Source organism: Erythrolamprus reginae, chromosome 8 (genome assembly GCF_031021105.1).
Source record: "Erythrolamprus reginae isolate rEryReg1 chromosome 8, rEryReg1.hap1, whole genome shotgun sequence".
NCBI lineage: Eukaryota > Metazoa > Chordata > Lepidosauria > Squamata > Dipsadidae > Erythrolamprus > Erythrolamprus reginae.
The window spans coordinates 58815160-58840198 of NC_091957.1; the positions used below are offsets into that span (position 1 = coordinate 58815160).

A 25039-nucleotide genomic window follows, 5' to 3' on the forward strand; every position below is an offset into this window, starting at 1 on the left:
CAAGGCCTGCAGGTCACTGGCCTGGCTCAGCTGGAAGGTCTCGCCTGGGGGGAAAGGGGAGGCGGGTGGGGTGTGCAAACACACACACACACACAGAAGGTGGAAAGGAAGACAGAACATTATTCCAGGATCAAATCCGTGTTGAAATTTATTTTGCAACCGTGATGTGTGAAATTCAGAACCACAGTCTGGGGTCCCCCCCCCCTTAGTTCTCCCCACTTCCACCCAGTGCTCTCCAAGTGACCCCTGCCTCTCCCCCCACCCCCCCATTAGGCCGTAGGGAAGAGCAGTGGAAGTGCAGGGGGGAAGGAGTGGGTGTCTGAAATACGCCCCTCCCCCTTTTGCTCGGCTGCAGGGGGGCAGAGGGGGGGCAGAGACCCCAGCGGGTGGGGACTGGAGGGTTTCTGCTGCCGCCAACTTCTCTCTTTCCGCTGCTTTGCTGGGCCCTCCCTCCGAGCACCGAGCACCCAGCTGGTTGGTTCGTTTGCAGCAGGAAGGGAGAGGCCAGCGCCTAGCTCTCGGCCCCCTTGCTTCAAAATCCCTGTTGCCCACGGAGAGCAGAGCCCCCTCCCCCCCAGCTGTGCAAACAGACCCAACACGGGGGAAGACCTGCCCTCCAAGGCCAGCAGGGGCTGGGAAAACAGGGGGGGCCTTCAGTGGGGACAAGGCAGCCTCTCCAGCAGCCCTGACAAAGGAGCTGACCAAACGCGGGTGGGGGGGTTGTCTCTGCCCCCCCCGGGTAGTCAGCTGGCACACCAGGGTGGCCCTCAGTGGCTGAGGGGCTCTATGTACCCAGATTCCAAAGTGCATTTGCGCAATACAGGTGAGAAATAAATTAAGGTATATATTACTCTTTAAATAAGCATCTCCTTTCCAAGGCATGTACACGTTTACCCACCTTTCCCCACAGACCGGCTCAGTGGGACAAAGATGCAGAGGGGTGGGGGGTGGGGGGGCTGGCCTCCCAGGAGGGCAGGGGAGGCAACACAGGTGGGCCTGAAAGTTGAGACTCCCGATGGCGAAAGGAAACAGCCTGGAACCGCCAGTCTGGTGAGCCCACCAGGGAGCTTCAGGGGCCGGTGGGAGGAAGCCTCATTCCAAAGAACGGCCAAAGGCTCTGCCCCCCCCCCCCGGAAAAGGAGGGTAGTGGCCAGAGGTGTGGGGGGAGGGCCGGTTGGGCAGGGGGGGGTCAGCAGCAAAGGCCTGCTCAGAGACACCGTGGGCTCCCCGTAGGCCAATGGGGACACCGCTTCTGCCAGTGACCGGGGGCTTCAGGTGAGGCGGTCAGAGGCAGCCCTGAGAGAACCGAGTGTGGCACCTCCACAGGTGTGACGGGATGAAAGAGAACCACTGCAGACACACACACACACACACACAGTGCCCAGGAACAACGGCATGCGTGGAAAGAAGCGCAACCGAAGCACAGGAGGCCGCCAGAGCGGGTGCCACACGGAGGGGCTGGGCAGGGCGAGCACAGCCACCGTCTTTGGCACATGTGGACACGTGGAGACCTGGGCTGGAGTGGCCAGGAGAGTGAAGGCCGGTGAGCCGCCTCAGCTACTGCTGCCCCGCAGGCTCCTTAATTCCCTGCAGGATCCTCTTCACGTGGCCCACTTTGGAGATGCCCAGTTCCTGCAGGGGGCGGGAGAGGAGAGGGCCACTCAGGGGGGGGGGGCTGCCCACTGCCCCACTCCCAGCCCCTCAGCTTGCCCTTTGCACCGTTGGGTGCTCTATGCAAGGCCGGGGGGGCCGTTTGCACCACAGAGCTCCACCCGGTGTGGTCTGCAGCCAGCCCCTCCCCCCCGGAAAAATCCCCCTCCCATTAAAGGAACGGGGCGTAAGAAGCCTGCCTCTTCTCCCACCACCTCTTTGTGTCTTTGGGGGGGTCAGCCTGGCCATGCGCAGGGCAAGCAGGAGCAGTGCCCCCCCTGTTGCTCCCCCCCCCCGCTGTCGGCAGGACCAGGCGTGGCACCTTCAGGTCCCTCCTCTCCAGCAGCAGCAGCTCCGACCCCTGGATGTCGTGGCGCCTAAAGAGCTCCTTGTACTCGGCCAAGTCCAGCGCCTCCAGCCAGGCAGCCACCTCCTCGGGGCCCCCAAGTGTCCACTGGCCGAGAGGGAAATAAGGAGAGGAGGGGGGTCAGAGGGGGCAGGGAGGGGTGTGAGGACAGGACAGCCAGGTGGGGGCTCTGTTTGCCCAGCCTGCTCACCCCCTCCAGCCCAACTCCCTTGAGGCTCTGGGTGGGAGGGGCTGGATGGGCCTCGCCCTGGGGAAATTGCACCCTTGGGTGGGCTGGCCGGCCCCTCCCGGGTGCCCCTCTGTCCAGATGCTGAGAGGGCCCCCCTCGCCCTCCTGGGAGGTCCCCCCCCACTTACCTGGGGTGACCCTGCCAGACCTCTGCTTCTGGACCTTCTCCTTCTTGGGCTTTGCAAGGTTAATCCGCAGCTTCAGGCTCCCCTTGTTGCTGCCCCCCGGAAGCTCCAGGCCCATCACCTGAGGGAGGAGGAGGGGGCTCTGCTAGCGGAACCGGAGACACCCCCTCCCCGTCCTCTGCCCCACTCCCCAGGGCTTGGCCAGGCACGGCAGCCAACAGAAGGGGGGCAACGGCAGAGACGTGGCGCACCTCTGCCGCCCAGCCCTCCCACCCTGGAGCCTCCAAGGGCCGGCCCTCCCAAGGCAGCCTGCCTCGGTTCCTGCCCACCTCCTCGGCTGAGCTGGAGACGGGGGCCATCCAGTGGACCTCAGAGAACCTCTGCAACTCCTGTCCGGCGGCACCCAGGGCCTGGTGGAGGGCCTCCTCTTGCTGGGGGGAATCCAGCTGCTGCGAAAGAGGCTGTTGAGGAGGGCTGCCCAGAGAAGGCCGGGGGGTGGGGATGGGGGGGCGCCCGTCCCGCACTCACCTGCTTCCCGTCCAGAAAAGCCTGCGTCTCAGTGCACAGAGCCTTCACACTGACCGACACCTCCACCGCCACACTGCGGCTAATCAGCTGCGCCCCCCCACCCCGGGAGGAAAGAAAGGGGTCAGCAGGGGCCGGCAAGGAAAGGCAGGAGTGCCCAGGGGGGAGGGTCCCCAGCCCGCAAGCCCCCCTACCTCCAGGGCCCCAGAGTTGCTCTTGCAGGCCAGGGACTTCGCTCAGGGCCACGGAGCTGCTGTTCACGGCGTGTGCCAACTCCTGCTCCATGGCTTTGCGGGACTCGGCGGCCTCCCGGATTCTGAAAGCAGGAGAGGGAAAGGGCCTCTCAGCCACAGCCCATGGCACACACACACACGGAAAACCACACGTTGCACATCTGCCAGGAATGCAAACATGGGTGTGGAGCAGCTTGTGGGGAACGTCCCTCGGCCAGGGGCTGTGCAGGGCCCCCCTGCTCCTTCTCCTCCCCCCCATGGGCCCCCTGGGGTGGAAGGCGTCTCCCACGGGCACCAACCCCCAGTGGGAGCGGCTCCCGGGGCCTTCCGTGGCTGGCACCTGCTGATGAGGGTCTCCGTGGCTCGGACCAGCTGCTGCATCTGCGCGGCCTCCTCCTCCGTCAGGTATTCCATGGACTGCTGGGAGCTGAGCCGCAGCCGGGAGGGGGCTCGGTAGGCCTCCCCCTTTTGCTTGTCTTCCCACGACTTCAGGGTGCTCTCAAAGGCCTGCGGGGACACGAGGGGGCCACGGCTGGCAAGGGCCCGCGCTGGGGTCTTCAGCACACAAACCCCTCCCACACTGGCCAGGATGCTGGTGGCTCTAGACTTGGCTCCCCCTCTTAGCCAGAGTGGCGTCTGCCAGGCAGCCTTGACCGAATCTGTTTAGCTGGCGAGAAAACCTGGTCCCCAAAGGGGTCGGAGCAGTCAAGAGTTGCATGCTTGCTTCTCGAAGGCTTCTGCTGCTCCAACCAGCCACACAGAGGGCTCCACACCCGGCAACTTTGAGACTTGTGGACTTCAACTCCCAGAATGCCCCAGCCAGCACAGCCAAGTCTGGGGGGCCCTGCTCCTACCTGGCAGCCCAGCAATTGAGCAGCAGGACCCCCCCCCCAGTCTGCCAAGGGTCGCTCACCCTGTCCCTGGTCAGCATCTGGGCCCGGTTCTTGTGCTGGATCTTGATCATGCCTGGGGGCTGTATCCAGGCCTCTCCGTCCACCTGCACCGGGACCCCCCTCATCTCCCCGAATCGTGATCTTCACCATCCGGCACTGGGGAGGAGAAGGGTCCGTGGGAAGCTCTGGACCGCTTTGCGGAAGAGCCCCAGGGGGCTCCGGCCCAGCACAGGGCCCCCCTCACCTGGGCGATGCGGTGGTGCTGCAGGTTGATGACCCGAGAGACCGCCATCTGGATGCTCCCGAAAACCGCCACGACCTCCAGCTTCTTGTCGTCAAAGGAGGGAGCCCCGAAATTCTGGCAGGGAGAAGAAGGCGGAGCCTGAGTGAGCCCAACCCTGGCCGGCCCCCCGCAGGGCACTTTGGCCCCAGGACAGGGCAGAGCAGCCTCTTTGCCCTCTTGGCCGTGAAGCCACCCTCCCCGGTAGGAGCCCCAAGTAGCCCTTCCTGGGACTGGCGGGCAGGGGCTCAGTGCCAGAGACTCACACTGTCCTCCTTGGTGCCTCCCCAGAAGTTGATTCCACCTGCGTAGCTGGGGATGTTCAGCACGGCGATGCCCTGCAGGCTGGGCAAGGAAATGGCGACCCCGTCACACTGGAAGAGAGGGCAGAGAGGCACTGGAGGTCCCGTCCATCCCCTCTCTCCTTCCTTCCTTCCTTCCTTCCTTCCTTCCTTCCTTCCTTCCTTCCTTCCTTTTTTCCTTCCTTTTTTCCTTCCTTCCTTCCTTCCTTCCTTCCTTCCTCTCTTTCCTTCCTCTCTTTCCTTCCTTCCTTCCTTTTTTCCTTCCTTCCTTCCTTCCTTCCTTCCTTCCTCTCTTTCCTTCCTTCCTTCCTTTTTTCCTTCCTTCCTTCCTCTCTCTTTCCTTTTTTGAATTTTTTAAAATTTTATTTCTCATACATACACAAAGATACAACCTCTTAACCATGAATGGTCATTTACCTTATGTTTCCTGAAATTAAAATGTATGATCAGCGTTGCTCTTTTACCATTCCATATGCTCTCCTTATTTCACAACAACCCCTCTCCTCTTTCTCTCTCCTCTTTCCCCTTCTCCTCTCCTTCCCCCTCCCCTCTCTCCTCCCTCTCCTCCCCTCTCCCCTCCTTCCCCACTCCCCTCTCCATTTTGAGGTCCTTTTCTGGAGGCCTGAAGGGGTCGGAGTGCCTGGATTGAGCTCCAGCCCCCTTTCTCTTGGCACGAGGAGGCGCCCATCAGCAGGTGTGGCCCCTGGGGCCTTGGACCTCCTTCGGGCGGGAAAGGCGGCCACCTTTGCAGTACCTCAAGTTGGACCCGCTGCTCCAGGTTCTTGTAGGTGCGCTGCAGCAGCTCCTTCGTCCCCAGCACCCCGTACCACATCATGTTTTTGGTGCGGCTGCTGCAACGGCAACCAGACAGGGAGCGTCTTCCAGTGTCCTTACAGCAGGAGAGGGCGGTAGCGGCTGCCCACCGCCCACCAGGCCCCCCCGAAGCCCCCTGCCCAGGAGACCGCTGTCCCCTGCTTGCCTTTCCTCCCACCTGCTGGATTTATTCACCTGCTCCAGGTCCTCTTCCTCCCCCAACTCCAGCCCTACTCGCACACCCTCCCTCCCCCTAGCCAGACAAGGAAGTGGGTCTTCCCTCCAGCGTCCAGGAGCTCTGCAGAACCTTGGGGCAGGAGATAAGTAATGGCTCCTTCCCAGACCTCCGATTCCTGGTGGAGACTCAGGGCAGCGGTGGGTTCTAAAACCCCTTACTTCCGGTTCACGCATGACGCTTCTGCGTCCCAGTCGTGTGGGCGGAGCCTCCCACAGCCGCTAACCATTTGCAGAACTGGGCCGAACTGGGAGCAGCCCACCGCTGGTTCAGGGGCCAGAGCACAATTGCCGTGGATCTCTCCAAAGACTGACAGGGCCCCCAAGAAGCGAAGCCCCTGAAGCCCGAAGTCCGGCGTGTCCTGGAGGGACCACGGCGGCCTCCCCTCCACTGGTGGAAGTGGGCTGCAGCCGTGGGCCAGATGCTCTCCGGCCCCTGGGACAAAAGGATTCCCCTCTGCCAAATCCCACCGCCACCGTCCGGGAGGAAGAGCTGGACGCGGGACGCTCCATCGGAAACCCCCCTTGGCAGCCCTCCGGCCTACCTGCACTTCTTGGGGTGCTCGTCCCTTTTGTTGTTGAATTCCAGGGAGATCTTCGCATCCAGGCCGATGCCAAAGTAGTTGTTCATGACGCACCGTTCGGAGAATTGTCTGTAAGCAGCAGACGGAGGAGGGAAAGGAACCGTTCAGCCACAAGCAGCGAAGCAGAGCCAGCCAGGCAGCACCGGAATGCAAAATGGGGGGGGGGGCTGTTTTCTCAGTTTCCGAGCCATGCAGGGAAGCGGGTGGGAGCCTTTGGGGAGGGGGGAGCAGGAAGATAAGATCAGCCCCCTGACGGATGCACCTGTGCCTTCTTGGGGTCTCCCAAGAGGCCAGAATGAAATGAAGCCCTGGCTAACGTCCAGAGAGCTGTTTCTCCATCTCCTTGGAGGAGGTTAATGGACTGAGGTGGGCAAGCTTTTCAAGGTCACTTTGAAGCGGTGGAGACTGTCCAAATCTTTCTTTGGCCAGCAAGGAGATGGACAGCCTTCTCCTTGGGGTCCTTCTGCCTCAGTTTCCCATGCAAGTATCCCCAGCAGTGCTGGGAACCAATTTTTTTTACTACTGGTTCTGTGGGCCTGGTTTGGTGGGCGTGGCAGGCCAGCCACAGGAGGTATTTGCCGGTTCTCTGAACTACTCCGAATTTCCAGGACTGGTTCTCCAGAACCTGTCAGAACCTGCTGGATTTCACCCGGTCCCTAGCCCGGGGCAAAAGGGGACAGGCCGACTATGTGACAAATGCAAACGCCACTCTGGTGTTGCCTTGTTGGGGCTGATCTGAGCTTTGGGGGATTCCGTCTCCTTTCCGGGTGCATAACTGGACACCCCCGGGGTGCCTGAAGCACGTGACCAAGCCAGCACCTCCCGGCTGCGCCGCTCTCCTCTGCCAGAGCCCAGGCAGGCCCAGGGGGCCCTTCAGAGCAGGGGGGCCCAGACTTGGCAACTTTGAGACCGGCTGGAGGGTTCTGGGAGTTGAAGTCCACAAGTCTTAAGGTTGCCAGGTTTGAAGACCGCTGGCCTAGAGTGCTTCAAGGCGGACAGGGGACCTCGAGGTAAAGTGTGCTGGCTGGACTGACTCTTTGCCAGGCCCATTTGTCCTTCAGAAGGGCCACATGGATGGAGGAGCAGAGCCGCCTTTTCTCCCGCAACGTGGCACCGCTCTGCCCACGATGGGGTGGAGGCTGGAGCGCTCTGGAATGCAGGCCCCCCTGCCCTCCCCCAGAGGGGACTCACACGGCATCCTCGGGGTCCTCGGAGAAAGGGGCGGGGCTGAAGTGCTCCGGCTGATCCAGGAAGATGGAGGAGGTGGTGGAGACGACCGTATCACGGCGGGACTCTGGAAGAGACACAGCTGGAGAGCCGGAGCCTCAACTTGGGCCCTCTGCCACTTGGGGCGGAGCCTCTGAGTGGTGGGAAACCTCTCGGGGGCAAGGGACCCCCCCCCTCCCTCCCTGCGGGGCCTGGCCCTGCACTCCTCCCCTGGCAGCCCCAGTCGGCCCTCCCCGAGGCTTACTCTGGGCTTCCGTCTCCTTGTTGATGTCCTCAGCGCGGTCCTTCTTGCTGGCCACCGAGAGGCTCCGGTAGGCCTGCGTCTGCTTGTTCTGCTCATCCACCGCTGGCGGGAGGAAAGACACGCTCACATCCAGTCGAGTCCAAAGAGGAACCTGCAGACCCCGAACTGCCCTGGGACTGCTCTGCCGATGGCCCCCCCCTCCTCCTCCTCCTACTCAGACCAGGGGACAAGCAGCAGCACCTTCACCAGCTGGCCCCGGAAGCAGCGGCCCCTCCGCCCCTCAGCGCCCAGCAGACAATCTCCAGCAAGGTTCTCTTGGGGACGACGCCATTCCTGACGTCCTGCCTGCCCCCCCCCCAGGCTATTGGCCCACCACTGTGCCAGTCCAGCCCTGCGCCTCCCCCTGCTGGCCACGGAGGCAGGGCTGCACCCCACCCTTCTCTGCCTGGTCGATGATCTGGCGCAGGGCCTTCTTGAGGCTGTTGGCTCTCAGCATGAGCTGCTCTTTGGACTTGAAGATGCGCGGAGGCTGGGGGCCGGGCTGGGCGGCGCTCTGCTCCTTGACCTCCGGGGCGGCCGAGCGGCCTTCCAGGACCACGATGGCCTGAGACTCCTCACTCAGCTCGCGGACCAGGGAGTCCAGCTTCTCACTCAGAGTGGCACACTGGAAGCAGGCGGGGGGGGGCGGTCAGCGGTGCCGTCTACGCCTACAGCTTCAACACACACTCACACACACACCGTTTCTCTGGCCCAAGTGGGGACGGTAGGGACACACACACACACACACACACAAGAAGGGATGCCCGGCAGAGCCCCGGCTCTCTTCCCGGCGTTTTCCCATCCGCGCCCTTGAAATCCGGCCCCCACGCCTGCAACACTGCCCTGGGCACTCTGGGCGTCCACCTGCCTTTCCAGCCATGATGGCCGCCTCCTGCTTGTTGTCGGCCGCCTGTCCGTAAGCTTTTCCCACGTCGGCCACAAAGTCATTCACTGTCCCGCAGAGGAACCTAGGAGAAAGAGAAGAGGAGGGTGCGAATCCCACGCAAGGCGGCCGGTCCGGCCCTTGGAAGGAGCAAAGCCCACAAGCAGGTGGGGGGGAGGGGGGCAGGAGGGGAAACTCAGGGCCCCCCCAGAAGACGGACACTTTGAGGTTAAACTGATAAGAGCTGCTGGGGGCAGGGAGACGGAATCTACGTGCAGCTGGGGGGGGGGAGAGCAGACTCCTGTTTGAAGGGGGGGGGGAAAGGTAAACGGTTCCATTCCGCAATTCTCCCTGGGGAGGAAAATTCCCAAGGGCCAAATCTGCAATGGGGTCTGGGAGGAGGGGGCAGCTGGAATTGTGCAAAGGTGGTTACGGCTTGCAAGTGAGGGTGGGGGTCCTTGTGGCTTCCTTCGGCCCCACCCCAAGCGGACGAGCGTGGGCCTTACTTTGCTGAGGAGATGACCACTGAGTGTTTGTCGGACTCCAGGATCTTGGCCAGGTGGAGGGCCACTGAGTCCGCGTAGTGGGAGATCTGCGCCTGGGGGAGGGGGGGAGAGAGCCCACGCCAGCGTCCCTTGGGCCAGTCCCTCCCAAGGCCAGGCAGGACCCAGCACCCCCCTTTAAAACAGCCCCCCCCACCAACCTGTATGGTGGGACTCTCGCCCTCGTCTTCCTCGAGGGTGGGAGGGGACGGCTTGGGGGCCTCGTAGGTCAGGACGCTCCACCTACAGCGGAAGGGAAGGGGGCCTGCAGTGCTTACCACCCAGGGGACGTGGGCACGTGAGGGTCCTCAGGGCCAAAGGGGCAGGGCCTGCGCCCCCTGCATGGCCCTCCCGTCCAGCCCGGGGCCCTCCTTCCTGGGGGGGGGGTCGTGGGGGAGCCCCTCCTTACCGGTCCAACATTTTTGATGTGGCCCGCTCCAACTTCTCCAGGACCTGCAGCAGCTGCGTGTCGTCGTCGCAGAGGCTGCCCCAGCCCAGCACTCGCGCCAGGTCGTTCCCGGTGCCCAGCGGCAGGACACCCAGCTGGCACTGCAGGGACACGGGGGAGGGGCTGTGAGTGGGGTGGCCGTGCAGCTTCACCCCTGGCCTTGGGCGGACAGGGCACCCCCACTTGCCCCAGGGCGGTCCCTGCTCTCCCCAAGCCTCCAGGCCGGGCCCCCCACAAGGGGTCGGGGGGGCTCACAGCCCTCCCGCCTTCTGCATCGCGCACTTTATGGGCGCCAAAAAGGAACGCTGGCGGGGGGGGGGAGGGGGTGTCACTGTTCTCCTGATTTGAATTAAGGAAAGAAGATCTCTCTCTCTCTCTCTCCCTTTGTGTGTGTGTGTGTATGTGTAGGCAGGCACTCTATATACAGAGAAACCGAGGGTGCTGCCCAACTCTTGACCCGCCTGGGCCTTTGGGGGGGGGAGGGAGGGGGGCAGCCTTCACCTGCTTGTGCAGTCCCAGAGAGTCAATTTCCGAGAGGACCCAGCCGACGCTGCCGTCTCCACCACACACCAAGATCCGGAAGGTGGAGAACTTGTGGAAGAGCCGCAGCCTGGCCGGAGGAACGGGGGGGGGGGAGGCGTTGGCAGGGGGCAGGGAAGCACCCACTGCTCTTCCAGCATGGAAAGGGGGGGGTCACTCTGCCCCCCCCAGTCAAAATGGCCCGGACCCTGGGTGGGGAGCCTCCCGAGGCAGGACGGGGGTGGGGGGCTCCGATGGAGCGAGACCCTCACCCAAGGTGTGGCCCACCATTCATGAGGTCAAAGACTTGGGCCGGGTTGAGGAACTGCTTGAACTTGCGCAGAAACTTCACCCCTTGGTTGTCCCCACTCTTGGAGTTGACGAAGGCCAGGAGGGGGCTGGAGCAGCTGGACGGGCAGGTGGCCTTCCAGAACCCTGGCAGAAAAGGCAAGAAGAGGCTGCGCTTGTGCCCCCGAGGCCCCCTCCCCTGGCACTGCCGGGTGTCCTAGCCAGATGGGACAGGCGTGAGGGTGGCTCGCCCAGATTGGAGGGGGGGGCGTGAGAGCACTGGCTGAGGCTGAGGAGGGCCCCAAAAGGGAAACCCCCCCAATAGCTGGGCTGCTCTTCTGAGTAACAAAGGCCGCCTCTGCTTTAGTGGAAGACAAGAGCACTGGAAGAAGAAGGAAGGAAGGAAGGAAGGAAGGGAGGGAGGGAGAGAGGGAGGAAGGAGGGAGGATGGAAGGGAGGGAGGGAGAGAGGGAGGAAGGAGGGAGGATGGAAGGAAGGGGGGATGGAGAGAGGGAGGGAGGAAGGAAGGAAGGGAGGGAGGGAGGAGGGAGGATGGAAGGGAGGGAGGGAGAGAGGGAGGAAGGAGGGAGGATGGAAGGAAGGGGGGATGGAGAGAGGGAGGGAGGAAGGAAGGAAGGGAGGGAGGAGGGAGGATGGAAGGGAGGGAGGGAGAGAGGGAGGAAGGAGGGAGGATGGAAGGAAGGGGGGAGGGAGAGAGGGAGGGAGGAAGGATGGAAGGAAGGAAGGAGGGAGGGAGAAAGGGAGGGAGGGAGGGAGGGAGGAAGGAAGGAGGGAGGATGGAAGGAAGGGGGGGAGGGAGAGAGGGAGAAAGGGAGGGAGGGAGAGAGGGAGGGAGAGAGGGAGGAAGGGAGGGAGGAAGGAAGGAAGGAAGGGAAGAAGGAAGGAAGGAAGGAAGGAAGAAAGGAAGAAAGGAAGACATCTGAGAAGCCAGAAAGCAACAACCATCTTTTCCAATTGGAGAAACTGTACTGAAGGGGGCAATCAACAATCGGCCCCAAGAAGGAGGGCTGCTGGCCCCGGGGAGGGAAGGCACTTCCAGCAGGGGGCGCTGTAGGGCGCTCTGTAGCTGAATGGGAGACTTTCCTCTGAACCCTCGGTGGCCAGGGAAGTGTCGCAGCCCTTCAGCGGGGCCCCCTCCAGACCCAAGGGTGGCTGGGCCTCCGGTGGCTCTCTGGGTCCCGGTTCCCAGCTGAGGGGGCCCAGATGGTGACTGGCGGGAACCCCAGGCCGCTCCCACCTGCCCCTCTTACCGTCGGAGTCAATACTGTTGAGGGCCGTGGGGGGGATGATGGAGACCTTGTACTGGCCTAGGGGGCACTTCTTGCCCAGCTGCTCCCGGCAGGTGCTGTGAACCTGGAGGGGGGCAGAGGGGGCCTTCAAGGGCCCAGCCAAAGAGCCCAAGGACCCCTGCCAGCCCCTCCCAGGGACCCAGGCAGGCAGGCAAGGCTGCTTCCCCGTCAGTGGAGCGAAGGCATCGGGGCGACCCTGCGACAGCTGCCCTCCCTCTCACCTGCCAGGCCCACTGACCCCTCCGGAAGGCCAGGCCACCCCCATCTCTTTCTCCCCTCAGCAAAGAGCCTGGCGTCTTTCCACCCGCCAAACCCTCCATGCAAGGGGAGCCCCACTCTTATTTGAGGGGGGTCCAGCTCTGCTGCCTGCCTCTCTTGGGAGGCCGAGACGTGGCCAGAGAAAGGCCAGCAGGTGTTTGGGGAGGGTGGGGAGTGGGGGGTGCTTACAACTGTTTTGCACCAGAGGCAGCGCCAGTCCTGCAGCCTCCGGACACTGCCAGACGTCTTGTCACACACAGCACAGCGGGCACCTACCGGAAGGTTCCCCTCCAGCCACTGGTGGGGCATGGCCACCTGCAACGAGAAGGGGCAGCCCTGCGTCCAGCCCTCTCCTTTGTGGGGGGCAGGGGCCGGCCCGCTGCTGTGCTGCCCGAGGGAGCCCCAGACTCACCCCGTCCTCGTCCTCCAGGATGTCGCTTCCGATGGAGGCCAGCGTGGTCCACTTGCAGCTGTTGGTGGCTCTCACCGCACAGCGTTTGTGGGCCTTGAACTTGCACACTGCGAGGGAGGGGAGAGAAGAGCAGGGACTGTATATAAACATTATATAGAACATTATATGAACGTAATGCATGGATGCAAATATTACATCTTTGTGTACCACCAGACAAATAAACCAAATGCCCGGGCAAGGGGTGGGGCGGGGGAAGGGCTGGCCTACCTTCGCAGGAGAGGCCGTGGGAGGTGACGCCGGGCAGGGCCTCTCGGCAGACGTTGCAGAACGTGGGACGCGCGTGGGAGCAGGCGTACCAGTTGTGCATGCCGGAGAAGTGCTCCATGTTGAACTGGGAGGCCTGGAGCGGAGCACAGCCATTGGGGCCTGCAGCCACGGAGAGCCCCATCCGCCACCCCCTCCCTCAGCCTGGGGGGGGGGCTGCTGCTTCCGGGACCCTGACCTGCCCCAGGCACCCCACCCGGCCCTCCCCTCCCAGCAGGGACCCCCGGCAGGGCCACCTCGTTCAGTTCCCACTTCTGGACAGACTTCAGGGCCCCGATCCAGTCCTCCATCTCCTTCCGGTTCTCCGCACACAGGATGAGTTTTCGGAACGGGGTGATCACCTGGGGGAAGGGAGGGAGGCAGAGGAGCCCTGCAGAGGCAGCCCCCGACTCAGCCATTGGGAGCCCCCCCAGCCCCCCCCCCCCCGCGAGGGCTGCCCCTGAAGCTGCGGCCATCAGCTCCTGAGCGCTCAGTGAGTCCTTCGTCTGGTCCCTCCCCCCAACGTGTGGGGCTCCATTTCCTCAGACGCTGTGGGGGTTATGCCTCCCCCCCCCCGTGGCTCACGTTAGGTGAAAGCTTTGCCCCCTACTTTGCCTCCAGCCCTCCAGCCCTTTCAGCTCTCGCGGTTCCTCCCTGCCCGTTTCCGCATCCTTTACGACACGGAGGAGGCCTGGTGGGGCTTCCAACACGGGCTGCAGCCCAGCTCTTTCCAGCAGCCTTTGTCCAGACGGCGGGTGCAAAAGTCCAGGGCAAAGGGAACTCCTGGGATCTGCTGGGCCCCAGACAGGGGACGTGATCTAGGGATCCCAGCCGAGTCGGAGGGTGACGGATTGGGGAAGGAGGGAGAGGAGACCTCCGGGTCGGACTCCAGTGTCCGGCTGCTGACCCATCTTGTCTACTGGGAAGGCTGCCAGCTGGCGAGGGAGACTTACCGCGAAGCTGTTGTTGATGTTCTTGGTGCTGGTTTCTGCCACGCTGGCATCTGACAGGTCCACTTCGTCAAAGATCAGGGACTGAGAGAGCAGGGAGGGAAGGCGGACGCAGCCTGAACCCCAGAAGGTTGGAGTTCAAAGTTTGGACAATGCCCTCACTCTGCTCAGGAAGCTTCCCTTTCACTCGACAAGGAGCCGCTCGGCCCGGAATCCGATCCAGAAAATGGGCAGAGCCCCCGCGGACCCCTTTGCTCTCTGCAGGCTTTCCAGGAGGGTCCTGGGGCTGCACATGGGCCCTTTGATGCCCCCTTCCCTGCACAGGGCAAGGCTGGGAGGGGGCAAGCGTTTTGGGCGGGGGGAGGCCAAACCGTGGGCTCTCTAGGGTTCCCGGGCAGCCCTTCCGTACCTTGGAATCTTTGGCGTAGTAGAGGGTCCGGCCACGCAGCTTGAAGAACCTTCTCTTCCACCGCTGGAAAGAGCTGGTCTGCTTCAGCAGGAGCCCCTCCTTCACGCTCTTCTGCAAAGAGAGGGGCAAAGAGAGGGGCAGTGTGGCTCCTTCGCGGGGGGGCCTCCAGTTGGGGAGACTCAGAGACAGCTGCCAGGGTCACAGCGGTCTCTGGGAGGAAGGGGGCCCCGTCCTGGGTCCCCACGGCTTCCCCCAATGGCACCCTCAGCCCCCGGGCGTCTTAGGAGCAGCCCCCCACCCCCACCCCCCTCCATCACCCACTGCCTTTGCAATGTCCACACGGGCCGGGCGGAAGCTGAGAGGTCCCACCCATGTAGCCCCGGGAGGAAGGCTGGGCCTCTCTGGCCCCAGAGCGGCTGTCCCCCTGCCCCCCCCCGGCAGGGCTCCTCCCCGCGTCTCTCCTGCCACCACGGCTGAGCAGGGCAGGGCGCCTGGGGCCACCGCAGGGCTGCAGCGGGATCAGCCGCTCCTGGGCAAGGGGGACAAAGGTGCATTTTTATCGGAGAGCTCCGTGCCGAGGGATCAAAGGCTCCACCGCAGGAACCGGAAAAACCTGATCCTCCCTTGGGGAAGGAAGCGGTCGGTGCACCCTCTGCCCGGGGAGAACCCAGGCCGGCCCCACGGCACTCCTGACCTCTGACGCAGAGGCCTCCCCTGTGAGGGGGCGGGGCCTCCCTCTGTCCTTCTCGTTGTGGCAAGAAGGGGCCCAGCCACCTGTCTGTCTGGGGGAGGGGTGGCTGAGAGGCTGGAGAATGCCGAGACCCCCCCTTCTGCTCCGACCCCAAATGGCCTCAGCACCCCCGGTGGGCCCCTCAGGGAATCCCTTCCCCTCCTACAGGAAAGGGTTCCCCGCCCCCAGTGGGCTCCTCTCCTGCCCCCCCGTCCCGCCCGGGGGTTCCCAGGAGAGCAGGGCCCTCTGCCCGCATCCCACGGCCTCTTTCAAGAGCCCAGGAACCGGCCCTTTCCATGGCAGCCCCACTCGTTGGGGGGACCAGAAGACCAGAAACGCAGAAGCATGGGCTCTCTATGGGGGGAGGAGGAGGCTACTAGGGGCGGCTGCTGTACAGAAGCTGACCCCCCTCCAGGCCCTGCCGGGTGCTCAGCCTTCCCGGGGAGGTGACTTTGCGGTGCATTGGAGCTGAAGCCAGCGGGTGCCATCCTGCCACAGCAACGCAAGCGAGAGGGCCAGGAAGCCCCCTGGAGTGGCAAGGATTGCCCAGCACCCCCGTCCCCCCGTGGGGGCCCCCGCCTTCAACCTGGGGAGAGGGCCCCCCCTTCACGCACCCACCGGAGCTGGTGCCCTCCAAGGACCCCCCCCCGGGGGAGGCTGACCAGGCCCAGGAGCCCACAGCGCCCCCTGTTGACGGGTGTCAGCCCCGAGGGTGCCTGTCTGCCGCCAGCAAGCGGACGGTGGCTGCGTGAGGAGGCTGTGGGCGCCTGTGCCAACTCCTAGCCAGGGACCTTGGCCTGGCAGCCACGCGTACGGCTGGCAAAATGGAAGCCAAATGAATGCAGCAGCAGAACTGGTGGCTGTGGGCTTTTTCTTGGCTCTTTTGCTTTGTTCCGGAAGCTTCTCCTCTAAGGAAGCTTCCGCTTTGTCGACCGAGGCAGAAACGTTACTCCAGGCCCGTGGGGAGCGCTTGCAGGGGCCTTCTGGAAACAGCCGTACGCCGCCTTTCAAAACGTGACATGCCTGAACGCCACGTGCCGTGCTCAGCCATCTCACACCACGGAGCCTGACTGAGGGGAGCAAACAGACAGGGCAGGGCCTTTCTTTCTGCACGGAAGGGGCACCAGCCTCACCCACAACGGAGCTGGGCAGCGGTATACATGTCTGGAAGGGAGGGAGGGAGGGAGGAAGGGTAGGAAGGAAGGAAGGAAGGGTAGGAAGGAAGAAAGGAAGGAAGGAAAGGAAGGAAGGAAGGGTAGGAAGGAAGGAAGGGAAGGAAGGAAAGAAGGAAGGAAGGAAGGAAGAAAGAAAGGAAAGGAAGGAAGGAAGGAAGGAAAGGAAGGAAGGGTACGAAGGAAGAAAGGAAGGAAAGGAAGGAAGGAAGGAAAGGAAGGAAGGGAGGAAGGAAGGAAGGAAGGAAGGAAGGGAGGAAGGAAAGGAAGGAAGGAAAGGGAGGGAGGGAGGGAGGAAGGAAGGAAAGGAAGAAGGAAAGGAAGGAAGGGTAGGAAGGAAGAAAGGAAGGAAAGGAAGGAAGGAAAGGAAGGAAGGAAGGAAGGAAGGGAGGGAGGAAGGGAGGAAGGAAGGAAAGGAAGGAAGGAAAGGAAAGGAAGGAAGGAAGGGAGGGAGGGAGGAAGGGTAGGAAGGAAGAAAGGAAAGGAAGGAAGGAAGGAAAGGAAGGAAGGGTAGGAAGGAAGGAAGGAAGGAAAGGAAGGAAGGAAAGGAAGGAAGGAAGTAAGAAAGGAAAGGAAGGAAGGGTAGGAAGGAAGGAAGGAAGGAAAGGAAGGAAGGAAAGGAAAGGAAGGAACGAAGGAAGGAAACGAAGGAAGGAAGGAAGGAAGGAAAGGAAAGGAAGGAAGGAAGGGTAGGAAGGAAGGAAGAAAGGGAAGGAAGGAAGGAAGGAAGGAAGGAAGGAAGGAAAGGAAAGAAGGAAGGAAAGGAAGGAAGGGAGGGAGGAAGGGTAGGAAGGAAGAAAGGAAAGGAAGGAAGGAAGGAAAGGAAGGAAGGGTAGGAAGGAAGGAAGGAAGGAAAGGAACGAAGGAAGGAAAGGAAGGAAGGAAAGGAAGGAACGAAGGAAGGAAGGAAGGAAAGGAAGGAAGGAAAGGAAGGAAGGAAGGAAGGGAGGGTAGGAAGGAAGAAAGGAAAGGAGGGAAGGAAGGAAGGAAAGGAAGGAAGGAAAGGAAGGAAAGGAATGGAAGGAAGGAAGGAAGAAAAGAAAGGAAGGAAGGGTAGGAAGGAAGGAAGTAAGGAAAGGAAAGGAAGGAAGGAAGGAAGGAAGGGTAGGAAGGAAGGAAGGAAAGGAAGGAAGGAAGGAAAGGAAAGGAAGGAAGGAAAAGAAAGGAAAGGAAGGAAGGAAGGGTAGGAAGGAAGGAAGAAAGGAAAGGAAGGAAGGAAGGAAGGAAAGGAAAGGAAGGAAGTGTAGGAAGGAAGGAAAGGAAGGAAGGAAAGGAAGGAAGGAAGGAAAAGAAAGGAAGGAAGTGTAGGAAGGAAGGGAAGGAAGGAAGGAAGAAAGGAAGGAAAGGGAAGGAAGGAATGGAAGGAAGGAAGGAAAGGAAGGAAGGAAGGAAAGGAAGGAAAGAAGGAAAGGAAAGGAAGGGAGGAAGGAAGGAAGGAAGGGTAGGAAGGAAGGAAGAAAGGAAAGGAAGGAAGGAAGGAAAGGAAAGGAAGGAAGGAAAGGAAGGAAGGAAGGAAAGGAAAGGAAGGAAGGAAGGGAAGAAAGGAAGGAAAAGAAAGGAAAGGAAGGAAGGAAGGGTAGGAAGGAAGGAAAGGAAGGAAGGAAGGAAGGAAAGGAAGGAAGGAAAGAAAGGAAGGAAGGAAGGATAGGAAGGAAGGAAGGAAGGGAAGGAAGGAAGGAAGGGAAAGGAAGGAAGAAGGGTAGGAAGAAAGGAAAGGAAGGAAGGAAGAAAGGAAAGGAAGGAAGGAAGGAAAGAAGGAAAGGAAAGGAAGGAAGGAAGGAAGGGTAGGAAGAAAGGAAAGGAAAGGAAGGAAGGAAGAAAGGAAAGGAAGGAAGGAAGGAAGGAAAGGAAGGAAGGAAGGAAAGGAAGGAAGGAAGGAAAGGAAGGAAGGAAAGGAAGGAAGGAAGGAAGGAAGGAAAGGAAGAAGGAAGGAAAAGAAAGGAAAGGAAGGAAGGAAGGGTAGGAAGGAAGGAAAGGAAGGAAGGAAGGAAAGGAAGGAAGGAAAGAAAGGAAGGAAGGAAGGAAGGAAGGATAGGAAGGAAGGAAGGAAGGAAAGGAAGGAAGGAAGGGAAAGGAAGGAAGGAAGTGTAGGAAGAAAGGAAAGGAAGGAAGGAAGAAAGGAAAGGAAGGAAGGAAGGAAGGAAAGAAGGAAAGGAAAGGAAGGAAGGAAGGAAGGAAAGGAAGGAAGGAAGGAAAGAAGGAAAGGAAGGAAATGAGTGACTGAGCTAGAGCCGGGGGTGGAGCAGAAGGGCTCGTCAATCAGAGCGGTCTGCCAATTAAAGAAAGAAGGGGGATGGGGGGATGGGAAAGGGCTCTGGCCATTTCATGCCTTGATTTTCTCCGGCCGGGGCTGTTTCTGATGGGGGCGACGGTCCAGGTAACGGCCAGGCCAGGCTCAGGGGCAGCAGGGCCAGGACCCTCTACTGAAAAGGGCCGTGGTTTGTCTTCCCTGTGACTCAGGAAACGCAGCTGCAATTCCCCCTCCTGATGGACGGTTGCTGCTCCTCCTTCCTGTCTTTCTCGCACACGCTTCGCTTCTCCCTCCCCCACAGTTGGGCATTGCAAAATTCACCCAGACGGGAGGAGAGCGAGGCGGCTGGTGCTGGTGCTGGTGCTGCTGGTGCTGGTCATGTCGGAGGGCTCAAGCCAGGACTTGCCAGGGGAAGTGGCGGCTGCAGCTAGGCAGCCCAGCGGCTGGAGGAGGGAAGCCCACGGAACGCAGTGGCACCAGGGGGGTCCTGTGGCCTAGAGGCCCTGCGGCCTCACCTCCTGCAGCAGCCCGGAGCCCACGGGAGGGAGGGGGTCCCCAGGGCCTGCAGCACATTGAGGGAGGCGAGAGGCCCCCCTCTCTCCCCCCCTCTCTCTCTCGTGGATTCTCAGCCAAGAAGGCGGCCTCAACATCCAGAAGGGGAGAAGGGAGACTACAGGGGTGGGGGAGGCTGTCCTGATGAAGGGAACATTAGACCCTCCCCTCCTGGTCAGAGCAGCACACGGAAGGCAGGCTCAGGCAGGGAGAAGAGCTGGACAGAAATGGGCTCCTTGCACCATCTGAGCGAGCCCCCCCCCCCCGGCGGCAGCCCCCCAAACAGAGTCACTCCTAAGGCCCCAGAGTGGCTGGAGGGGCCGGTGTGACTCCCGGGCAGGAACAGCTGGAAACGGCCCTTCTGGCCAGCCTCCGGAAGGGCCTCTGCTGGGCTGCCTGGTCAGAGCCTGAGGGGGCGTGGGGGACCAGGGGGGGCAGCTGGAAGCCCCCCCACCCCGGAAGCCCTGGGGAAAGGGAGCCTGGGCCTCTTCAGGGCCTCCTCCAAGGGGACGTGGGGGAGCTGCTGAGGATGTTGGGGGATCCCTGATGAACGTATCCCAGGGAGGGGCTGTTCCAATTTGAATTGGGGTGCTTCCACGGGGGGGGGGCAAAGCAAGGCTGTAAGGGACTCTCTTCCCCCACGACTTGGCCCTCCTGGTCAGCAAGCAGCCCAAAAGCAAAGCCCTCCTTTTGGGGGGGAGGAATGGCCCCCAGTTTCCTTCTCCCAGGAGCTGCAGTGGGGGAGGCAGCAGGGCAAACGCCCCCCACATGGACCCGGCCTGGGCCAGCCAATCCCCGCTCTGCTCCCTGCCTGGCACGAGCCCCCTCCCCCTCGAAGCCCTGAGGCTGCCGCCCCCAAAGCAGCCCCTCCCCTGGCGAGGACCAATGCCCCCCCCGCTGTACCCTTCAGCTCCCCACAAGGGCCCTTCTGCTGGGCCCCTGTTTTCCTTCACCCCTCCGAGGGAGGCACGCAGCCGGCAGGGCCCCGAGGAGAAGGGCAGATGGGGTCTTGCTAGGGGCAGCCCCCACCATCCCTTGGGGGCATCTCTGTGGGGAGAGAGGCCCCTCCCGCCCCCTTTGGGCCTTTGTCAGGGGACCATCTGCTCCCCCGTCAAGGAGAGATGATGCCCTGGATGCAAATCCTGCCCCACCCTGGCCAGGGACTCGCTTTACACCCCTTCCCGCTTTGGGGCAGCAGCATCCGAAAGACGGGAGGGGGAGGGGGCCCAGGGGTCCGAAAGACTGAAGAGGCAGGAGAGCGAGGGGGCCCAGGAGTGCCCCAGGAGAACTGCTCACTCTCTGCCCCCCCCCCGAGCAGCTGCAGGCAAAGAGGACCAGGAGCCGCCTCAGCCCGGCCACCGGAGCGCTCTCCAGGGTGCTGGGAAGAGCCGGAGCCCGGCATTCCCGAGCCGGCTCCCTTGGCTTGGATCTACACCTGCAGGGGCCTCCGCTCTGCCTCCATCCCTCCCCCCCCGGGCTCCTGCTCAGCCTCCGTCCCCAGGATTCTTCTCACATGGGGGGGGGGGGCAGCCCAGCCCTGCTCCGTTTGCCCCGAGCCAGGCAGATGGCCGCCCCAGGCCGGTAGCCCCCCCCCCCGCTTCAGCGTCTGCAGTGGTGACTCATCACAAGCAAGACTCACAAAAGAACATGCTGCCACCACCACCACCTTCGCAGCCCCCGCCCCCCCAGCGAGCCTCCTCCTCCTCCAAGAGTGATCTGCCCCCCCTCCGAAAAGGAAAACGTGAGAAAGGGGCCTGGGGGGGGGGGAGAGGAACCCTCCAGGCTCCCTTCTGGTCAGCCGGAAAGCGTCTTTCTCTTACAATCGCTCCGGCCAATGGTGCGCGCTGCCTTGAGGAGGAGGAGAAGGCAGAGGGCTCGCACATCCCTGGGCTGCAGAAGCGAGAGGGGGGGCAGGGGGGGGAAGAGAAAACACCAGCTGGGAAGGGAGCCCACGTTTTTCTATCCGTGGCCTCAGCTCAGAAGGCCAGTATCTTAACACTGATGCTGGGAAGAGACTCTTGCGTGCAAGCTAACTCTTGATACTGACCATCAAGGAGAAAATGGGAGAGGAAGGCGTAGATGGGCAGGCGAGGTGGACCAGGAGGTCTTCTTCTGCCCCCAACCTTCTATGTTTCCCCGAGTGCCCTTTGCCTGCTGAAGGCAGCGCCTGGAGAGACCTTTCCCCTGGAATCTGGGGCACTCGGGCCCTGGGGGGCAGGGGGCGGATGCGCACCAGCCTTCGCCTGCTCAGCCCCGGTGGGGGTGGGGGAGACACCTCTCCCAGAAGGTCCCCAGGATGGAAGGGAGCCGCTCTATATGACGAGAGCCACGAAGGACGGACCGAGCTGGAGCCCAGGAGAGACCTGCTTGGGGCTGGATCATGGACGCTGAGTGCAACTGCTGGGGTCCTGGCGCAGGAGAGCCACTCCCCAGGCAGAGCCCCCTCCCCTTTCCAGGACACATGGTGGCACAAGTGTTGGGTGCTGGTGCAAGCCAGGTTCACACGGCTAACAGGTTGCATGTGGGGGGGAGGGGGACGAGGCAGCTGCCCTCGGAATATTCCAATCTGTCTTTTTAGCCAGAGGAAAGGAAAAGGGGCTCCAGCCAGGCCCCTTCCCCCCAAACCCTCAAAGGAATGGAAGCGTGGAGTCAGCGTCCATGGCCAAGAACTGGACGGCAGCCAGGGCAATCTTACTTTCAAAGGCATTTTGGAGGGGAGCCATATAATTAAGGGGCCAACTCCACATTAATTAATTAATTGAAGCATTGTGGGAGCTAAGCAGTAATGCCGGTGGGGCTAATGCGGCTCCACTGGTCTCCCAAACAGCCTGCCCCCCCGCTGCTGCCTCTGGGCCCCCCCTTGTCATTCCCGTGAAGCGAGGGCCCCCACAGGGCAGCTTCGCCCGGGGGCCGGGGACTAGGAGAAGCCAACGCTGGGGGGACAGGCACCCCCACCTCCTGTCCCAGCCAACCAGCTGCCTCCGCCCAGCCACGAGTCCTTGCTCCCCCTCCCAAAAGATCCTTCGGGCTGAAGAGAGGGTCCGGTCTAACATGACCTAAGCCTCCAGGGAGAACCCTTCGTTTAGTGACCATCCAAAGTTACAATTGCCCTGGGAAAAGTGGCTCAGGGCCGCTTCCCACACTCAGTGACCGCTGCCGTCTCCCTCTGGCCTCTTGATCCAAATCCAGCCGCTTGGCTCCTGGCCTATCAATAGGAGGGCTGCTCCTTCCAGGGTCCTCAGTTCCCCCTTTGAGACCCCTTGACAAGTTAAGTCAATGGAGAAGCCAGGTCTGCTTAACAACCTGCTACTGACTGAATGGTTCGCCTAACAACTGTGGCCAGAAACACTTAACAACCATCTGGCCTTGGCAACAGAAACACTGGGCTCAGTTGTGGCCATGCCTGTATTTTTCTCTTATTGCTAAAAGGCTGGGAAACACACACACACACACACAGATTTGTTGGGAGGAGCCTTAGGCTGCACCTTCAGCTGCCCTCAGAGCGGCTTCCCCAGTGGCCACTCTCCGGCCAGGGAGACGGGAGATGGGCATGCCCTGGACAGAGGCCGACAGACGGCCCGTGTGGTGGACAAGGGAAGGCAGTGCTAGAGGACCAAGGCCAGCGCTCCTTCACGGGGCTACGGCCGGCCACTGTGGAAGCAGCCAGGCAGCCCTGACCATTCACTCCTTTGCTGACCCCGAAAGTGCTCATGGTTTGGGGCGCTCGCTTAAGCGCAATGCCAGCCACCAACCAGCCCTTGTCGCAGGCCGGTCTCTCTCAGCAGCCGCTCCCTCTCTGCTCCGCCTCTCCCAGGCACAGATGGCCCTTCGGCCTTCCTCAGGTTGGGGGTGCCAAGCAACGGTTCCAAGGAGCTGACCCTTTGCCCCCCCTCCCCATGACTAGCTGAGGAGGGGTGCGGAATAAGCAGTGGGTGTCTCCCTGGGGGAGCCCTGAACTCCTAAGAGCCAGAGAACTCTGAGCCAAGGCAACCCAAGGAGAGCGGGAAGCTTTCTCAGCTGGGGGCCGCAGAAAGGGCAGCCTTGCCCTCTGAGCCCCTCTGGGGGGCCTGGCACCCTCTACACCCAGCACACCAACATCCGCCTGCCAGGAGTTCTCAGGGGGTCCTCGATGGCCCAAAGGCCCTGCATCGCCTCTCACCAGGCGGCCTTCCTCGTGAGAAAAGCCCCCCTTCCGGGCCTCAGCAGCTGCACCTGTTACTTGGGGGGTCCCCCAGGGAAGGTCATGGCCTCAAGATGAAGCCCCTCCCCTTCACCACGCGTCCAGCCCATCCTGCAAAGAGCAGACAGTTCTGGGAAGCATCACATTATTAACTCGGCTGTCAATCGTCCCAGCCTCTCAAGGTTGTACAAGTCATCAGCTGGGGGGATTTCAGCGAATATGCATCAGCTAATTTCTGTAATGGCTCGTAACTGATTGCCCCCCCCCCAATTGTCTCCAAGAAACAACAAAGCATCACCTTCCTCCCCCACCGGCTGCCCGATCTCTGGCTTCCAATGCTTCCCGCCAGGACCCTCGTGGCCTTTAAGCCCCTGGAAGATCTGCCGATCCCTCCCCTCTGCTGTGGAACACAAGTGGGGGAGAGGGGTCTGGGGGGGGGGTCTGGGCCCTGTGCACGAGAGAAAGGGCCCTGGGGGTGGAAGCCAGGCACCCAAACTTCCTGCAAAAAATTCTCTCTTGTGAATTTTACAGAATCCTCCAGAGAGGAAAGAAGTTATTGCGCAATGAGCTTGGACTATTCCAGAGAGCCAAAAACCCAGGAGAAACTTTTGCCTTTTGCAAGCTATAAAAACGAAATGGGGGGGGGCTCCCTGTAATCCGTGCAGCCTTGCCCCCTCTGCGACAACCCCTCTGCGGGATCGGCCTTTGGGGTAAAGGAGGGGGTTTTGGGGGGGTTTCTCCTTTTGGCTGAAAGAAGACCTGGAGGGTGAGGGGAGATGAATCCCTAGATTAACTATGGTTTAACAAATAAGCCACGACTGGTGGGTTTCACAGAACAGGTGCAGCCACAGGACCAGATGTGCAAACCACAGAGCCGAGTTCAGACACTCAACCACCTGAGGCTGCCCTCCCGCCGCCTCTAGGCCCAAAGCCCAGACCAACAGAGAGCAAAGTAGCCCCTGGAGCTTTCCACAAACCTGCGGCTACCAGGACAGGAGTCAAGGCCGGGCCACTAGCGGGACTGGGCCCAGCGAAGCAGGTCGCCTCAGTGACAGGACCCCACCAGGCAGCCGCCGGGTGGCCACACCGGTCTTTCTGGCTGCTTTCCTCGCCCCTCCCGCGGAAAAGCCCGCCCCGTCTTGCCTAGCTGCAGAGGCCATGGGACGGCGAGGCTCCCTCGGAAGGGCCAAGCGGGGGCGGCGGGGGGCGGGTGTCCGGGCACCGTCCTTACCTTGGCCCTCATCTGTCCCGAGGTGGAGACTTTGCGGATGAGCCGGTGGGAGCCGCCCTCCTGCTCGCCGTCGCTGTCCGTGGACTCCTCGCCCGGGGTCAGCCGGTCCATCTCCAGCGAGACCACCGACTCGCGGTCCTTGCGCGGGAAGAGCTCTCCCGGGGGGGCCAGTTTCTCGGCCATCCGCCGCTCGGCCGGGCTCTGAAGGAGGGGCGGGCGGGGGCGGCCGTGAGCCTCAGGGCCCTCCGGAACCGCTTCCTCTTTTACATCCGCCGCCCGTCAACAGGGAGAGCCACCCGGGCCCCCCGCCTCCCGAGCGCCCTTCCCGGTGCCCCGTTTCCAGTCGCCTCCCGGGAGGGGCCGCTGGAGGTCTGCGGGGCCAGTAAGCCGCCGCCGCTTTTCCCGGGAGAGAGCGCGAGGGCTCCCGCGAACAGGTGGTTGGCGGGGCGGGGGTGGCCGTGGCCCCTGCGAGGTGTGTGTGGGCGCCGCCGCCAGGCCCCGCTTAGCTCTGGCAGCCCCGACTTCGTAGCGGGCGACCTACCGCGTAGCAACGGCGGGAGAACCCCGGTTGGCCCGAGGCGAGGAGGCGTCCTCTTCTGCGTCTCGGCGGCGGCGCCGGGAGCGCGCCCGCCTTTCGCCCTCGTCACCAGCCTCCGCTCCCGGGAGCCTCCGAGCCGAGTGATCAGCCACCGCCGCGGCGGCACGTGTTGCTTCCTCGGGGCTCGGCGGCGGCCGCGAGCGCTGCCTTCCTCCAGCCCGCCCGCCGCCGCCGCCGCCGCTGCAGTGCTGCCTGGGCCCGCCCGCCGCCGAAAAAGCCCGCCCTTTCCCCGCCCCGCTCCCATCCGAAGCGGTCAAGC

General features: G+C 62.3%; 1 protein-coding gene across 1 annotated transcript; it reads right to left on the reverse strand.

The window, feature by feature from the left end:
- Window positions 1-122: 122 nt before the first annotated feature.
- DGKK (diacylglycerol kinase kappa) lies at window positions 123-24777 on the reverse strand. Its single transcript, XM_070760089.1, is given in 33 exon segments — window positions 123-1632; window positions 1973-2092; window positions 2094-2104; window positions 2374-2491; window positions 2700-2819; window positions 2899-2985; window positions 3090-3125; window positions 3127-3211; window positions 3469-3635; window positions 4042-4140; window positions 4142-4177; window positions 4266-4379; window positions 4568-4675; window positions 5358-5454; window positions 6196-6303; window positions 7426-7528; window positions 7706-7807; window positions 8141-8369; window positions 8613-8712; window positions 9134-9225; window positions 9331-9412; window positions 9579-9718; window positions 10119-10227; window positions 10409-10571; window positions 11696-11798; window positions 12182-12307; window positions 12405-12511; window positions 12672-12804; window positions 12965-13069; window positions 13661-13741; window positions 14067-14177; window positions 24183-24383; window positions 24724-24777. Coding segments are annotated over 32 exon segments (3450 nt in total). The 5' UTR covers window positions 24366-24383; window positions 24724-24777; the 3' UTR covers window positions 123-1557.
- Between the last annotated feature and the right edge of the window lie 262 nt (window positions 24778-25039).